The 17,833-nt window shown below is 43.2% G+C and overlaps 2 protein-coding genes across 6 annotated transcripts; both read left to right on the top strand.

Annotated features, from left to right (window-relative positions):
- The first annotated feature begins 12 nt into the window (after positions 1-12).
- On the top strand, positions 13-2,150 carry LOC146981567 (uncharacterized). Of its 2 annotated transcripts, none has more exons than XM_085788181.1 (4): positions 13-186; positions 578-691; positions 1,299-1,636; positions 1,668-2,150. In XM_085788181.1, exons 1-3 carry the CDS (start codon positions 138-140, stop codon positions 1,514-1,516), a joined length of 381 nt encoding a protein of 126 aa, XP_085644307.1. In that variant the 5' UTR covers positions 13-137; the 3' UTR covers positions 1,517-1,636; positions 1,668-2,150. The 2 variants fall into 2 exon arrangements, with proteins under 2 accessions (XP_085644307.1, XP_085644306.1); XM_085788180.1 differs by having other exon boundaries at positions 31-186; positions 551-691.
- Positions 2,151-4,498: 2,348 nt separating this feature from the next.
- plekha2 (pleckstrin homology domain containing A2) lies at positions 4,499-14,991 on the top strand. 4 transcript variants are annotated; one of them, XM_085786939.1, is made up of 12 exons: positions 4,499-4,684; positions 7,607-7,791; positions 7,921-7,977; positions 8,467-8,515; positions 8,656-8,753; positions 10,034-10,165; positions 10,291-10,380; positions 10,481-10,549; positions 10,648-10,718; positions 11,704-11,767; positions 13,063-13,140; positions 13,248-14,991. In XM_085786939.1, exons 2-12 carry the CDS (start codon positions 7,651-7,653, stop codon positions 13,698-13,700), a joined length of 1,302 nt encoding a protein of 433 aa, XP_085643065.1. In that variant the 5' UTR covers positions 4,499-4,684; positions 7,607-7,650; the 3' UTR covers positions 13,701-14,991. The 4 variants fall into 4 exon arrangements, with proteins under 4 accessions (XP_085643065.1, XP_085643062.1, XP_085643063.1 ...); XM_085786936.1 differs by having other exon boundaries at positions 4,499-4,691; positions 7,641-7,791; XM_085786937.1 differs by having other exon boundaries at positions 4,499-4,691; positions 7,638-7,791.
- The last annotated feature ends 2,842 nt before the right edge of the window (positions 14,992-17,833 follow it).

Genomic DNA, 17,833 nt, shown 5'->3' with positions numbered 1-17,833 from the left:
TGCCCTCAGACACCTTCCCATGTCTAAACCCCCTCCTCCACCTCAACCTCTGCTGTCCCCTCCATCAGACACTCACCTCAGTCCGTCCACTCTCTCTCTGGACTCTTGGAGACACACTGACCCATCAGCCAGCTGCCATGAAGACTGCACTCGCCCTGCTGCTGTTCATCTCTCTGGCCTGCCACAGTAAGTTTCTACAACACCGATACCCACACACTGGATTCAGGGGAGGGGGGGGGGGTGTGTTTGTAAACAGAGGGGAAGGATTTGGTTGATTATCAGCAGGCAGACTAATTGTAGACGGGTTATAAAAGCACAGATGATCCAGGAACCAGAGAGAGGCTTGTTCAATGAAAAACGTTTCGTACTCAAATCTGTCTCAGGTTTAAACCTTCATGAGTCAGAACTGAGTGTAGCCTTCATGAGACTGACTGTGATACTCGGATCTCTAGTGTGTGTGGATGCACAGTGGGATGAAATATGAGCTCATGGTTGTTTGTTTGTGTGCTGACACCTTGCCTGTGAATATACATGCTTAGTCTCAAGTCAGGTGTTCTCTCTTGTTCTGTCTGTAAAGGCCACGCCCTCAAATGTCACACATGCGTGGCGTCCAATGAGGAAGACTGCAACCGACAGGGCTCCACCCCCTGTCCTCAGTACGCTGACGCCTGCTCCACCATCACAGGACCCAGTGAGTACAAAACACAAACAAACACACAGCCGAGGGAAACATATGGCACAAATATGGGTTGCTTTGGTTGATTACAATAGTGTAAATGCCTCACTAGAGGTCAGCACATCACTGGCGACTCGCTGCATGTGTGAAGCAGGAGTTTGAGGAAGTCAGTGCAGCTTAAAATAGCTCACATGTTGTTTCCATTGACAAAGTGAAGGTCAGTATTAAAACCCATAATGCAGCAGTAGAAGAATTTCTGTGTAATGGCTGCAGGCTTAGCAGATGGAAAGGCCTATTCATTATTCTGTCAATACCGTCTTTACTCTGTTTGCTTGTGTGTGTGTGTGTGTGTGTGTGTGTGTGTGTGTGTGTGAGAGAGAGAGAGAGAGAGTGTGTGATCACAGCTTCCCTCTCTACATCCTCTCATGATTTGAGGTTGCTGGATGTTATCCCAGCAGTTTATGATAACCACAGCCTATCAGTGTGTGTGTGTTTAGATTTGGGAGAGAGTTCAACGGGTTGACAAGATCACACACACACACACACACACATTCAGTTCTCTTTCACTCCCATCTGCCCGTCTCACTCACTCGTCCCTGTGTGTCCTGCTCCCCCTCATCAGACACCGTGATGAAGTCGTGCTCCTACAAGGCTTTCTGTGAGAAGGCCAACGGCGTCAGCTCTGGAGCGCAGATGTCGTGCTGCTTCGGTGACGACTGCAACGGCCCCCACAGGAGCCGCAGCCACGGGAACCACCACAACAGTGTGCGGGTCCTGACCTCCAGCCCCCTCCTGCTGGTCACGGCCCTGTTGCTGCGTCTGACCTTCACTCAGCTCTAAACTCTTCTTGTTTAATTGTTCTGTTAATAACCCGTCTGTCTGTCTGTCTGTCTGTCCATGTTTCTTAAATGCAGGTTTTTTTAAATAAAAGAGAGAGATTCAAGCTGCAGAGTTTGGTGAGTTTTGAGATTGTGGTGTAAACAAAAAAAAGTGTCTCTGCTGCGTTTTTTGGTGGTGGTTCATTCAAGGAACGTGGTCTGTCCTGTAAATACGAGCTGCATTTCAGCAGCTTTCTTTGTCCTTTTTTATTCTTTATTATTTATCATTAAAATCTGAACTTTAACCTCATGATCTATAGGCTACACTGCTGTATCTACTTTCAGGTGATGTAAAGCCATGAACCTGAAAGTGTTTGTGGTGAATTAATGTACAAAGTGACACCCACTCACAGCTCTGGCCTAGCTGGTGGGACTTGGGTGTGGTTTTAGTGCTTGGATGCCTCTGTGAGTAGCTGCTAGTGCACAGCTCGCTCGACACCATAGAACCACATCATTCACTTGTGTTGTTGCCTTGGTAACCCATGAGGCAAACAATATTTTAACAACACGTAATTGTTATAAAATACTTAGTGCTTGAATTGTTCATTGTACATTTTGTGCATGCAAGCTTGTCTTATAATAAAGATACAATCACACCTCTACTTTCTGTTGTTTCTGGTTTGTGATCGTGTGTGGGCAAGGTGACAGTGGTTTGGCATTTGATCCCCTACACTTGACTTTTAAAAGCCACAGAGAAGAAAAGTAGGTTCAAGATGATGATGTGTCTAATGTGAAAGTACCTGCAGTGCAAGACACATGTGCAGTCTGACAGTTATAATCAGCGCAGAGAGGAGTAACAGGGGGCGGGCCGGGGTATCTGTGGAAACTTTAAGACTTCCTCCTGCAACTGTGAAACTGTGTAAATCCTGTGCAGTCGCCACAGGATATGAAATCAGTGAGGTAGGTCTACGTCCTCACTCAGGCAGGTCATATCATGGGCAACCACTTCCTCTTCATGGAGGACACAAATCCTCCTGTAATTGCTGACATATCTTAGATCAGCATTAAAAAAAGTGACGTGTAAGACTATGCATAAAAAACTCTTCGTCCCTGACTCCTGACTAGACGTACAGAGTTGAAACCAGGGGGTCAGGTCAGTTCATCCTCTCACTTTCTCTCTCACTCTGCACAAGAATTTCATCACAGGACTCAAACTCTGATCACCTTTGTGTAACAGGGAAAAAACTGTGAGGCAATACTTTGGTACTGTATTTAAGCACGATGAATTATCATTTACATTTACATCAAATTTGTCTGATGTTGAAGTTCATACTTGGCAGATTAAGATTTTACATTACTGTAAAACACAATAAAAGATAAGAGATAGATATGATTCACTGGAGCTTGAACTACAATGTATTCATGAATTCCTTCAACAGGTTTGATTCGCAACCCTCGACCCGTTTGCTCGCTAAGAAATCTTGTTTTGATGTTATTTTGATGTGTTCCTCCATACTGACTGTTTCTCTCGTATCATTTTCCTTTCTGGTGGTGAACTGAAACTGAAATGAGTCTGTCCTGTCGTGAGTAGCTGTGGTCGGAGGTGTCGCCTCACTGTATTCATCATGGTTCACACTGGCAGGTCATCTGTTTCGCATGTTGAACCTGAACCCAACAATCCCAAACAACCCTTTGACCTTAAGCTGCAGAGCACAACACCGCTCAGGTCGCGAACGCTGGCTTCGAACAAAACATGACACATGAATGAATGCTAGATATGCATTTTGCAACAGTGCATGTAAAAATCTTTGCAGCTCGTTTATGAAATCTTCCTTTATTGCATGATTTTTCATGAAGAAGCTGTAATTTCCAGGCTATCTCAGAAAATGTTTTTAAAAACTATATTACAAACTCCTCGTGCTATACTTCCCACATTATCACCGTACACTGAGGACACTGAGGTCATGTCCTCTGTCAGAACTGAATGACCTAAGAGAGACCTTTTACAACAGGCAGGCACAAAACTATACCTACATTAAAATCAAAAGAATGGAGCTTAATTAATATTTCTCCATCAGACATAACAAACAATGTAGAGAAAGCTTTAAATGCACATCAATCTGATTGAGTAGAAATTCAAAAATATTTAAAAAATTAATTTGAATTGGGGGATTTCAGGCTTATGACCTTGGTATTTCTGACATTGTTCTGGCTACAGCAGTGATCAAGGTTGTCCCATTGCTAGTTTTACAGGACTCTAAAGAACAGGAAGCTTTTTTTTTTTTTTTACCACCAACTCTTGCACCTGTCACTCACACACACCCACATACACACACATACACACACACCTCCCTATGGCAGGTGTATGAATTGCTCCATTGTTCACCGTGTCCTCACTACTGTACTAAATGCCTGTGTGAGGGTTAAGGCTGCAGACACAGTTAGTTTCAGGTCGGTGGTAGGTTATTTATTTGTGATGGTGAAGATTATGGTGCATTATGTCACAGTGTCTTCAGACAAATAGCCTCTGTAGGCCTACGTGAGTCCGTGTGTGTGTGTGTGTGTGTGTGTGTGTGTGTGTGTGACCCACTTCTCAAATTACCACCTGAGAAGAAGCGAGATAACACATCGCAGGCAGCTGCAGGAAGAGGAGATGGTGCACGATACTGTATAGGCTACATTTTATTTCGTCTCCGTTCAAGCCTGGGTGAATGGGTGAAGGCAGTCAGTCACAGAACTAGAGGCCGGAGTTGCACCACTGTCTGTTGAAATAACAATACACGAGGTTAGAAAAGGGCAGTTGAGCCTGTTGAGCTCAGTTTAGTTCCTCATTATGTGAACGCAACAGCACGAGAAGCGGAGCAGCAGCAGGAGGAGGAGGAGGAGGAGGAGGAGGACCCGGCCGGAGCTGAGAGGACGCATAGATCACATCCGGGGCTGGTTTATTCTAATAACGAAACGTCCTACCCGGAAAAAAAAAAGACAAGTCTTCTCTAATCCGACCACACAAACAAATAGACGAGAGTGTGACAGGCCGATGCACGCCGGCTTTGTAGACGTCTGTAGTTTGTTAAAGTTGTTAAAAAGCTGATCTACCATGCTCCTATTCGTCAAACTCGCGTCTCTCCTCTGCGCTTCGTAGCCGTGCGGGGCGCTGGCTGCGGCGTTCACTGACTCTCCACAGCACAGGGTAAGTAGTCCGTCGACTGGGACTCTGTGTGTGTGTGTGTGTGTGTGTGTGTGTGTGTGTGTGTGTGTGTGTGTGTGTGTGTGTGTGTGTGTGTGTGTGTGTGTGTGTGTATCTCCAGTAGGAGTGGCGGTGAGTGGTCGGTGAGTCAGGGCAGGTCATCTGAGCTGACCATATGTAAGTGTCAGGTGTCGCTTACTAACTTCTGCCTGAGCGCATTTCAACGTTTTTTTTTTGTTTTTTTTCTCACTGCAGCCTCACCATCACGTTATACGTGCACGTCAGGGGTTAACAGTGCCATTCAGTGGTGTGAAAGCAGAAAGTGACCAATCTCATCAAGAAGAAATAGTTTTGTGATCAGTTAATCGATCTGTCCAAAACGCAGGGTAGCCTACAACTTGCAAACTAACAGCTAATTACCCAGAAATACTCACTGTTTTAAAGTATTTTATTTGACTACTGCAATGCTACAATATAGTCCACCACATCTTAGAGGAAAATATTCTATATTATTTTACCATTTTATCTATTTTAGAGCTGCAATGACAGGTTATTTATGTGATGAGTTTAGGAGCTGTAGGAAACTTTCTGGGGTGGGGATGGGGGCTGAACCTTGTGGTTCCAGGCTTTGTAACATCCTCTGACCTGAATGTCTCCAAATTATAAAACAGTATCGACTTGATTAATCATGAAATATTTTTTACTTTAGAAATGACAGCCACCCTACTACTGAACCAAGTGCTGTCAATTGAACGGTTATTACCACACAGCCAGTGACTGGTAGCAAAAGATGAACTGATAATATTAAATATTTGGACTGGGGATTTAAGGTCTCCCTCCTTTTTTTCATAAAAAGATAATCCCTGATCATTTTAACACAGTCCCTAAAAATATGAAGGCCTAACATGTTAATGTATCTTTATAGATGATATCCCTCAGTAGCAGAGAAAAACGGGGAATGTAAGACACTTGAGCTCAGAAAATGATTAATGGCACCGATTAATGACAAATTAGTGGGATGGCGTTTAAAGGGAGGCTTTACCAGGCAAACCAAGAGCGAGGCCACAGAGAGGGAAGTGCAGGGTTGAGGGTCTTGTGTGGGATAATTCAGCCTCAGCTGCACCGAGTTTGACCTTTGTCATTCTGACACTCTATTACTTAATATCTCCTTTAATCCTTTTATAACTGATACCAATTAAAGAATTCACCTCAACATTTTCACTATTGGTTTCTGCTAATCTGAAAAGAGGCTGGACACAAATAAAGCAGATGTGCAGACTGGGTGTAGGTGGGTTTCACTTCACTACCCTGGATGTGGTAAAAGAAATACCTTTGATATCACTGCTGTGATGTATATGCTCCGTTCTGTCTTCGTACACACACTTTGTGTTTACATTAACTTGTAGATTTGTCTCATCCTGTTTCAAATGAATCTGCTAAAGACTGAATTCTATTTATTGGTAAAGTTTTGCCATAGAGGCCAAAGCCTTACCACAGCTTCTCCTGGTAATGGTTTAGCCAGATGGTTTATGGTTCTCAAATTGGTTTGTATGTGTGTAAGTGTGCACGAACATGGGTCTGTGTGTGCGTGTGTGAGTGTACCAGACTCAGCATTGGTATCTGCCCTCTGCATGTTTTTCGATTTTCCATTATACCCAGAGTTTGTGAAAAGTTCCTCTGAATGGTTTGTGTGTTTGACCTATTACGATAGCAAAAGAAAACATGGTGGATGTCTGACACATCACAAGCACAGCCCACAAAATTTTTCAAAGCAGTTTCAAAATGAAGTATTTTTCCAAACCATTGACTTGAACACAGTTTCACAGCAGATCCACCAGCAGAGTGAAGATGCAGCCTCATGTGTCGGCTGTTATTACTTACAGTAGGTTTGTCTGCGTTTTGTTGGGTGATCTGTGTGTGACATTTCTCATGGAAATAATTTCCATCTCCTGAAAGTTTTCCAGCCAAGACAGTGCTCTGAAAGTATTGTCAGGCAGAACAGCTGTTCAGGCCTGATTATACATTTTATATGACTGTCTCTTGAGTTATAATTTTTATTCTCGTTTGCCATCATTCTACCTTTGTGCTCTGTCTTTTCCATAAATTCAAATATCTGGAGAAGTAAAGATGTGTGGAATGGAAAAAGTGCAGAAAGACTGCTTTGCATTTTTTTCTTCAGTGCGTCTGACTGTTTACAATCTGTCATTGTGAGGCCTTCACGTTTAGTCTGCAAAGAGAGACGATGACATTGGAGGGACTGAAAAGTTCCGCTAGTAACTTAAGGAGGACAAGATTATAAAATGGAGCTCTCGCCATGCCAGAAACCTCCCAGCTCCCCCAGAGTATAAAAAAAACATCTTAAATTTACTGTCAGACGTCTGCCATAGATGAAATTCTCCTGGAAAGCAAACCCGATCGAAATACCGTCGGCATACCTGAGTGTCTGGGCTGAATGGGTCTTGATTTTTGCTGTCAATCAGCAGCACTGTGATTCACATGGTATCGTCTTAATGAACTTCCACCACCCTACTCCTCCTCTCCTCTTTTTCCCCTCTCCCTCTCCTTCCTCCCTCCTTCTCTTCTCTGGCCAGTGGAAATGTGCGTGTGTGCAGATCTTGAGTGCAGTCTGTAATTTTTGGCTGTGGTGGAGGGCCTCAGCTCAGCCTTGGGCTGCAGGGTTTGCTGCTCAGCCTCAATCACGTCACATGAAAAACTGCTGAGTGTGAGCGGGTCTCTTTCTTCCTGTGTGTGTGTGTGTGTGTGTGTGTGTGTGTGTATTCGAACACGAAATGAAAGATGGTTTATCCTCCACATCTGCTCGTCTCTGCCTTTCTGTCTGTGTCCTACTGTCGTTGCCTTTACATTTTGGCTCCCATTGTCCATCTGACTTGACTCTCTGTCTTTCTCCGTGTCCGTCTGTCCCAGTGATATGTGATAGCAGCAGCAGCAGCAGCAGCAGCAGCAGCAGCATGCCGTACGTGGACCGGCTGAACCGTGTTTGCGGCTTCCTGGACATCGAGGAGAAGGAGAACAGCTGCCGCTTTCAGAGACGATACTTTATCCTCGACACACAGGGAAATGCTCTGCTGTGGTATATGGACAACCCTCAGGTGCTCCACTCACACATGCATGACACACGCTTGCACAAACAGCAAGAGGAAGTGAAATTGACCAATAGAAGCCATGTAACCTTGGACCCTGAGCCAATGACGAGTCTGTGTGTTTGTGTTTGCATGCAGAACCTGCCCAGTGGAGCCAGCTTTGTTGGCAGTCTGAAACTAACCTACATCTCCAAGGTAAACCGGTCTGTCGACTGCCTGTCGTGTCCCTCTTCTGTGGGTTGTAGTTACATAAAGTCCTGTGGAGATGCTTCAACATGTGGGCATGTGTGTGTGTACGTGGATGCAGGAATTCAGAGTGCACACAAATAGAAACATGCAAATAGGCTCCACAGATACAGGAGATGTCTGGTTTATCTGCTCTAATAGTTAACGGTCACATGCGGCGCGGAGCCGGAGCAGACTTTGTGAAGTTTTCCAGATGTCAGGGTGCTCGCTGAGCTAACCAGAGATAATGACATCTGGCTTCAGTGCACAGTTGTGCTGACAGCTCCTCCCTGGACACTCTGAGTCAAACAGACATCAAAGATATGAACAGTTTCTTCTCTTCTCCCCTCCCTGTGTCTCCTCCTCCTTTTTCTTTCACTTTGCCTCCTCTCCTCTCCTCTCCTCTCCTCTCCTCTCCTCTCCTCTCCTCTCCTCTCCTCTCCTCTCCTCTCCTCTCAGGTGAGTGAGGCCACAGCGAAGCAAAAGCCCAAGACAGAGTTCTGTTTTGGTGAGTGTTTTTCAGGGAAACAGTGAGTCAGTCTCATGCAGTAGCTAGCGCACAATGGCATTAATTTTGTTTACACATGTGATATGATTATATAATGCGTTTATTGTGGAAATTCATGGAAAGGATGTCTATTTCTGCAGTCATCAATGCAGTTTCGCGGCGGTACTTCCTTCAAGCCAACGATGTGACTGACATGAGGGACTGGGTGGCTGCTCTCAACAGGGCCAGCAAGATCACCGTGAGTTCAACACACACACACACACACACACACACACAGACATACACACAATTAGAACCAGATGCTTTTGTCTAATGCAGAGTTAGAAAGAGACTAATGTTACAGTTATTGATGAGAGATTTTTTTCCACCTGAGCGCAGGAAGCTGCAGCTTGCGGTGGTGTTGCTAACGCCGGTCTGACCTGGGTGGGTGCATATACCAGCGGGTTGCCTACATCTACTCTCTGACACACTTAATGAATGAGGAAATTGTGAATGTGCACAATTGTGAGCGATAACACACTCACATCACTGTGGTGGAGGTGTCAAAAGGCCACGTATGTGTGCGAAAGAGCATAATGCGCACATTTGCATTTGCATCATATTTGTGTTTGTTTGGCGACACTGCCTTCTATAACCGGTGTCATCCAAATGTGTCCTGACAGCAGATGACACAGAAGAGTGTGTCTCTCTCTCTCTCACCTGCACACTTACACAGGAAGCAGCTCTGCTCACTCTCTTTCACTTCCCCTTCGATTGGAGGGCTGCTTTGCCGCCTTCTTCTCTGAGCTTCTTAGCCTCAATGAAACTGTGTGAAAACACTTTCTAAAACACAATGGGCAGACTGTCAAGGAAGGAATAGAAATAAAACACAGACTAATGGATTCTGGGCCTTAAATTCCCAAAGATAAAGTATGTAAAATGCAGCCCTTTAAATGATTTGATATATTTTTCTTCCTCAGCCACATCAGGGTGGGGGAGTTTAGATTTTAGTGATGGGCGTATGTGTTTGAGCCACACTCAGCTGCCAGTTTATGATGTGCGCGCACTAATCTCTGCTTCATTAAGGTTATTATGTTCATGTTTATGTTGTTTTAGAGAAATGTTGGTTCAACTTTATGATAATTTGGATTGTCCACCCCATTTATATCAATAAGTGTAGGCTAAGTAACAGCTCTGAGACATCTCTCTGTATAATTAATGGAGTACAGCACTGCTAATATGTCGAGCCAAACCAGCTTAGAGACTTGATAGCAGAGCACTTTCCAGCTGTTTTTCTCTTAAATCTACAGTTAACTTTTAATTGTAATTTGGCACGTGTGTGGTCAAAGTAAGCGCTCAGTGAACTGAAGTTGGATGCTTTCATCCAGAACATTTCACAGTTGTTGTGCTCCAGCACAGGGGCTCCCAGTGGGAATTAAACCACGACCTCCTGGCTGTTAGAGAAAACGTTACCCAATCAGTTTTTACACATGCTAATGGCAGTGTAATTAATGTTATCCTACCTTTTTTTTTCGACAGGTTCCTAAATCTGGCCATGCACCTCCGAGGTCAGATGTGACCGCGGTGATCAGTGAGACTCAGGGAGGGAAGAGACAGCAGGCCTACAAGGCTGAGATCATAGGTGGTGTGGTGGTGCACACTCCCATCCAGGTAAAGGAGAGGAGGCCCAAATCCCCAAATGTTACCAAAAAAACTAAAAAAAAAACTAGTCTCATACATCTGAGAGCAGTTACTGTTATAATGCTAATAGAGATGGTTATGTTGAAATGTTTCAGAATGACAGTGAAGAGACAGATGGGAGAGAGAGGAAGGGCAACAGGCCAGGCGTGCTGAGATGTGGTTACTGTGTGAAACAGGGAAATGTGGTGAGTACCCAGCTACTTATAACTGATTAACTCTGTGTTTGAATAAAACAAATCTATGTGGAATCTGTAATGTGCTGGTTTTTTTTGTTTTTTTTTTAAGAGAAAAAGCTGGAAGAGGCGGTTTTTCACCCTGGATGACAACACAGTCAGTTACTACAAATCTGAGACAGTGAGGAGACTTTTTTTTCTCTTTCTATTTCCTGTCTCTTTCTGTGTGACTGTGGTCTTTGTCTGACCATGTCTGAATTGGGCTCATGTTTGTCTCAGGAGAAGGAGCCTCTCCGAGCTATTCCACTGAGAGACATTCAGAAGGTCCATGAATGTCTCGTCAAGTCAGGGTGAGTCAACTGCGAATCCCTAAGTCAAATTCTCCCACACTTTTACCTTCTCTGCATCTGCTTTTTTTATCTGATATGGATGTAAAGATAATGCAAATATATGATTTCCATATGAACAGATAACACACTGGTATAAACAGCATCTGCATTGTGGCAGTTGTAAAACTATTTTTTATCTGCCTCTCCATGTTTTAGCTGTCTATGAATAGGCTCAAACATGGAGCAGTTCACTTTTATCTATATAGCACGTTTAAAAGACCTCTCACGGTCAGCCAAAGTGCTTTACAGCGCAGAAATAAAAAAGAAAAATTACATAACAATACACACACACATATCAATACACATACAGAAATATACACATGCTATGTACACGCATATACATATACATAACCATGGCGAAAACACATCAGTAGGCCTACAAGATTATTTAAACAAAGATACTGACAAACTAATGTTGGTCACCTTCTTAAAAATGCAGACAACCGGGACAAGAAGGTTTTTAATTTCATCAATAGCTTTCACGTGTTTTAATAGACACTAAACATCCCTCGCCTTTGGATTAAAACCCATCCTATGAGTTATTTCAGCTTGAACACATCAGACCAACTTAATCTGAGCCTCCTCCTATTATATAGCCGACACAAACCCCAAATTTTGTGAAAACCATGCAATATAAGTGCAGTGCAATTCTGACTGGTATTTACCACTATAATAAATCTCTCGGCCTGTTTCTGCTTTTCATTTCCTCCTGAACCACTAGAAGCATCATAGTCTCAGACACAATTTGGAGTTTTTCCTTTGCAATGTGCAATCTAAATAGAAAGTATGCTTAATTTGATGTGCAACAGCCACTTGTATAAATCTTAATACAATATAATTGTGAAATAAACAGAAAGAGCTAGTAGCTCTGCAGTACACTCAGACTACTGTGTCACCCACCCTTCTAGCCACTGTATGTTTTAGCAGGATCATTTTTCACTTTCAGGGATCTCCTGCTAAGAGACAACTTGTTTGAGATCATCACCAGCTCCCGAACTTTCTACATTCAGGTAAAATCTCACTCACTTATTTTTCAAGTCTGTATCAATGTAACACAGACCTAATGAGCAGGGAAAGTCTGCAGTCCCAGGTGTATGTGATCTGATGTTGTTGAGTTGTTTTCCCTAAATGCTCTACTGCTGATGTGTGGCACGGAAAGTTTGTTTTTGTGAAATGGGCACAGCCATCTGTTACCATAACAACAATAACATCCTGTTCCTCCCCCTGGGAGAACAGCTGATGGAGACGGCAAGGGTCTGATCAGATGGGAAGTGCAAGAGAGAGAGAGAGAGAGAGAGACAGAGAGGCTGCAAACACGAGCACTTTTATTTTTGTCTGTGTAAGAAAAAAAAGGAACCATGACAAACATTTAAACAAAAAAAAAGTCATGCGTAAACAAAAATAGGTTTTACAGATTATTATCGCAGTGGAAGTGCAGACATCAAAATGAAAAATTACTATCAAATCATCTTAAACTAAAAGTAGCCTAACTATAAATATTACACATTGAAATTTGAGCCTGTTATTAACATTTGTGAGTTTTAAAAGCCTGATAGCGATACAGTATATCTGCTTGTAGATGATCAAAACTAGGCTTGCAAACTGCTAATTGTTTTAATACTATCATAATCTGTCCAGTATGTTTTCCTTCATGTCTCTGCTAAACACACTAAAGATTGAAATGAAATGCTCATGAGTTACAACTAAAGCCATCCAACTGTGCAACACAAGCTTACATTAGCTTAGCACTAGCGGCCGTCTGCTTATGTCAGCCAGCGACCAGCTTGACCAACACAAATCCTATGCAAGCACAAGATGTTCATTTCAAAAGGGTCTCAATTACATTTTTTAATGTAATTTCAATGTAGCCTAATTTCCTGAGACAATGGGCACTGTAGGTTTGGGCAAATCTTACTTACTTACTACAAAAATAGTGCATATGTGGCAGATTCTTTGTGGATTAATACAGACCATCAACAGTCTCATATTTGTGGCTGCAGAACAGTGTATGTGGGAATCAAAATAAACTACACCGCCCATGTTCATCCTCATCATGAAGGATTCATGTTTCAGATTTAGTTTTGCTCATTCATGTGTTTTTACTTGTTTGTAGATACAACAATGGAGGCACAGAGGAATGATCTGTATGTTGGTTGTTGACAGATGAATATAGGCTTGTATCTCCAGGCTCAGACTTTCAAACCAGATTGGCTTCGATTTGAAAATGCGATAACAGGACAAACTAGTCCAGTGGCTGGTATGAAAATGACATAGTCGTGCTTAATCTTCTAACTTTCCTCTGCAGACTGACTCCCCAGAAGAGATGCACAGTTGGATCAGGGACATTGAGACGAAGATTCAGGAGTTCAGATGTCCCCCTAAGGTAACTGCTTTGTCTCCCTCCCTCTTCTCTGCGGCCAGACTTCAAAAAACAGTGAAACTTTTGATTCTGATGGATACTGATGATTTTTTTTGTCTCTCTAATTGCAGGGATTTTCATTTAAACGTGCGTCTTCACTCTACCGAAGTCACAATGCCTCGTCTGCATCTCGTGGTCAACAGAGCGATGAGCGCAGGCCTCAGCTGATCAAGTCCTGCTCTGTGGCGCCGGGCTGGCAGCCCTGGACGCCCGTCCCAATGAGTGAGCCCACCATCATGGACGCAGAAGATGAAGACAGCGCCTTCAGCTCCGTGCCCAACTTGCCTTCTCTTTCCTCCTCTTCCACCTCTTCATCCACCTCCTCCTCCTCCAACTCCCTCTCTACCCCGGTCCCTTGCCCCACCACCAATCCCCCACCTTCGGCCAGCGGATTGGGGCTCCTCACAGCGTCGGGGGATGTGGCCAGCGGGCGCCGGAGGCACCGCTCTCAGCCTCAGCCTCACACCAACTGCAGTTTCCCTTTCAGCCTGGATGACGACGGCATCCGTACCACAGACGTCTAGTTCAGTGTAGTCTGACCCCTGTGTGGACTTAAGTGTTGGTACCTGCTTTAAAATGAATGTGACTTGTAATAATAGTATTCCCTGCTAACGAAGTGACACTGTGACCATCTGCCTCAACGCCATGAGATGAGAAGAAGAGATAAGGTTGAGGTTGGGGCCCCCTGCTGGTTTTGTAGCTATATTGCAGATGAAGGATCACCCAGCTGGAAGGAGACCAAGAGGTGCAGTGTTTGCCGTTCACAGGACTGTGAAAAGGTGTGATGGGGGGTTTTTTAGTGCAACTTCCTCTGAAAACTTGAATAATCTTGTTGTTACTTGTTCTTGCAAACTTACAAATTATGGCACATGCTTTCAATCCGTTGCACTTGGCTCCCATTGGACATGTATCACTGTCACCGGGATCGTGTTCTCACCCCTGCTGTAAGTATTCACGAAGAAGTGTTGAAAGGCTTTTATTTTTTAACACATCACTATCTGTATGTTTTATACTCAAGCTTATGTTCACAAAACACTTAAAATTCATTCGGACAATATGCTCTTGTTGAGCCGAACAGTGTTTTTCCTTCTCTTTTCTTGAGACACATTATATGAAACGCCTCACATCTACTTACCTTCATTAATAATTAACAAGCATTTATTACTACATTGTAATCGGGTGTCTTGGGGAAAGTATCCTGTAGGTCTCATAAAAAAGGTACCTGCACTCTCATGCCAACTGACTGTGTATGTGTGTGGACAGAGAAGATGGACTTGTAAGCAGCTTGTATGTGTTCGCACTATGTTTTGAACTTTCAAATCTTTTAATACTTGGCTTAAAGATCAATTATCAGGAAACTGTGACTCCTCCTTTAGCTTGTAATAATGTACTTGTAATGTCAGAGCACGGCAGTGTTTGCGTGGTACTTGTTGTAGAATGTACTTACTATCAAAGTACAGCTGCTCAACTGGTTGACAGCTTTGTAAATGTGACTTTTCTAATTGCATCATCATGTGGTAAGATGTGCCACTACTTTTGGTAATTTAATTGAAATTCTGCACTTTTCTAATTTTACTTTGTTCTTAAGATTTTTTCGTCACAGCTTTCACAGCAGATAATTCAGCTTCCTCTGAAACAATGCTTCAGATAATTTGTGTAGTTCCCACGGCAGTTGCAGCCATTTATCAGGTTAATCTCAAGACTTAATTGAAGTGGTACCATGTTCATTCCTGTTTCCATTTTCTGAAGCTGTGTGCACTCGTCTGCCTGCGTATATTGTTAATTTTCCTTCTTGTACATTAAATGATGCTTTTTGTTTATCTTGTCCAGCCTCCTTTAGATCGCCTTTAGAAGTTTATGGGTTGATTTCACACTCTGCCATCTAGTGGCAAGTATGTGAATCCAAATTTTAAACAACACAAAGAAACTTGGGAGAGTTTTTTGATTTACCTCACGAGGAGATTTTACTTTTAACTTTTATCTTTCTCTCTAAAGGGCAAAAATGTCCCACCCTCAGGCCTGCAGTGGGTCAGGGTCAGCACTTTGTCCTTTAACACTGTCACCTTAAAGACATGCAGACCATGTAGATGCAAAAACAAGAAAGCGCACACATGCCAATCTTGTGCCCGGAGGCTGTGTTAAGTGAAGTGTTTCACACGTCCAGTGCAAAGGTCCATTAGGTAAAATGCCTACAACGCTGTCCTGACCTCCATCCACTTCCCTCTCCGCCTCTCCAGTGCAGCTGTGTGGCTGCAGGACCGGCGAGAGTAAAATGTCTCCACTGAACAGTTTAAATTGTGTCGTTAGGTTAAAAAAAAAGGCCCTGAGTGCCCGTGAAATGTCAGCTGTGTTGAAATTAGTTTTCAGTCTGTTAAAGACAAAGTTCCCCAAGGTCCCGAGAGAAAGCCAAGCAGAAACATGTGGGGATGAGGATGGTGATGAAAGTTTGGTGAGGTAAAGGAAAGAAAAACTGCTATGACGCTGCTGATGGAGGATGAGCTTGTGGGGACCAACATGCATAACTCAGGTCTGTCCTATTTTTTTCTTTTTTTTACGTAGACAGTCCTTTTACCTTTACATATTGGCCCACTGGTCTAAAACCTACAAACATAATCTAGTCGTCTGCTGAGCTCCTAAAGGTGCTTAAGTTCAACGTCTGTCTCTTTGAGAAACAAAGAGATAAATGTCTGGAAATATGGCGACACACTGAGAAGCCCTCAAGGTTGAACTTGCTGTTAATAATGTAAAGGTCACGTAGCACTTCAGTTTGACGCCTGTGAGTGACAGCCGCTCTGAGGGCAGACAAACACACTGCTCCCTGAAATGTTAATGTTCCCACATGGATGACTCTGCATCAGACTGCTCCCTCTCTGCCTGTTTCTGATGTCACCTCTCTCTGGTTATTTTAAACAACCATGCTCCGACCACTAAGGAGCTGTGTGTTTCATTGCTGGTAGACTGACATTGGGAATTACAGCAGCAATGCTGTGTAGGATTTGTTTCTTTTGGGCCTTATCACACCAACATCTTTTGTTTCCGACTGTAATTTCCCTGTTGGCAGATGAAAACCACTAGAGGGAGCTGCATGACACCACACTGTCTACTGAGTCCACTACATGCAGGCTGATCCAGGTGCAATGAGCTGGAGCAGTGTAGCCTACATAGGCCTAATGTCTGTATTTTCCAAATGTTAAATAAAGATTCCCATTGAAAAAAAAGAATTCATAAAGCAGTCTTCCTCCATCACAAAGACTCACTTCTAAACTAAACCATCAAAGCCTAGCCACTCAAAGTCAATCCCAACAAGGCTACAGTGAAAGCTTGAGGATGATGTGCCAGATGCTCAACAATGAAAAAAAACACACACCATATTTCCATGGATTGTTGTGGCAACACTAAATGTTGCCTTTCAATCCGCTTTGTCACCTTCAAAATAAAAGTAAAATCAGCACAGACGTGACAAACAATACATAAGAATAAACAGTTTTTCCTCTATTAGATTAATTTTTAAAAAATCGATCAAAAGCCAAAACATTAGGCTACCTACTTACTTTAAGTCTTGTATATGTAGCCTAATGCTAACCACGATAAAATGTCAACGATAAAATGTCTTAAATGACTGAACTTTATGTAATTACGTTGTGTAATTATTATTTACTTTTACTTGTTTGTTTGTTTTTTTTCCCCATTTGTTACATAGCTGCCCCGCTTCATTTTGGCGCCAATTCATGACGTCACGGCTCATACGCGCTGGGGTTGTTGATGTTTACAAGTTTCTTTATAGTCTATGGTTTGTACCTGTGTCGGTCTCGACTAGCCTAGAATTAGTTTTTTAAGTCGGACGTCTGGACTTTATGTTATCAGAGAAAACAGCCCAGGCAGGTGAATGTTTCTCTGTTCAAGAGCTGACTGCTGTCAGAGATACTCTAACTGCTGAAACTGTTACCTGTGTTAGCCGCGTTAGCTTATTTGTAATGGAGAGGAGGACACCTACAGTCTATGGAGGACACCTATAGCTACCCGGAAAAAACCTGCCGAATGTCTGGTTTACAAGTTATTAAGGAAACTAAGGTAAGTGGCTGAAATGTTGATTTTTTTTTCTTTGCCACACTGTTTTATGGATGTTTCTGTCGGTAGTAGGCCAATTCCCCACAATCTGATTAGAGGAGGACATCCCTGCAGATAATTTAGCTGTCGCTGAAAATCTGCTGAATCTGGTTGATAATTTATTAAAGAAATAATCTTGATGAAGTTTGGCTACAACCTCAGCTCCCTAGCCTGGCTAACACCACCTCATCTCAATTTAGATTGAGACTCGACTTTCGACTGAGATTTGACTTGCAGAGCGAATGGGTGTGTAGCTACCCAAGCTATCAGCCCCCAGCCCAGCCCCTCCCTCACTTCTGTGGCCTACAGAGTCGGTGGTTCACTGATTGTAAACCTGCTTTATCTTCTTCTTCTCGTTTCACGGCGGTTGGCATCCAAACCTGCTTTATTCTATGTGTTTAATGGTTAAAATCACTTTGAACCACTGACACTGAAGAAATCCAAACTGGCTGGTGAAGACAACAACTCCCATGATCCCACTCACCCTCATGCATGACTTTTGTTATTGTTTTAATTAAGAGACCCCTAGTGGAAGTTACACAGGCCACAG

The sequence above is a fragment of the Trachurus japonicus genome, chromosome 9 (assembly GCF_045865225.1).
Source record: "Trachurus japonicus isolate A0001 chromosome 9, Traja_1.0".
NCBI lineage: Eukaryota > Metazoa > Chordata > Actinopteri > Carangiformes > Carangidae > Trachurus > Trachurus japonicus.
The sequence above is the reverse complement of the archived record's forward strand: the minus strand, read 5'-3'. Positions and strand labels throughout refer to the sequence as shown.

Excerpts from the sequence above, each read along its gene's own strand:
- plekha2 (XM_085786939.1), top strand. The coding sequence starts at position 7,651 with ATGCCGTACGTGGACCGGCTGAACCGTGTTTGCGGCTTCCTGGACATC. Across the intron at positions 7,792-7,920 it reads GGTATATGGACAACCCTCAG|AACCTGCCCAGTGGAGCCAG; the intron begins GTGCTCCACTCA and ends GTTTGCATGCAG. Across the intron at positions 7,978-8,466 it reads AACTAACCTACATCTCCAAG|GTGAGTGAGGCCACAGCGAA; the intron begins GTAAACCGGTCT and ends CTCTCCTCTCAG.
- LOC146981567 (XM_085788180.1), top strand. The coding sequence starts at position 138 with ATGAAGACTGCACTCGCCCTGCTGCTGTTCATCTCTCTGGCCTGCCAC. Across the intron at positions 187-550 it reads CATCTCTCTGGCCTGCCACA|GTGTTCTCTCTTGTTCTGTC; the intron begins GTAAGTTTCTAC and ends GTCTCAAGTCAG. Across the intron at positions 692-1,298 it reads CTCCACCATCACAGGACCCA|ACACCGTGATGAAGTCGTGC; the intron begins GTGAGTACAAAA and ends CCCCCTCATCAG.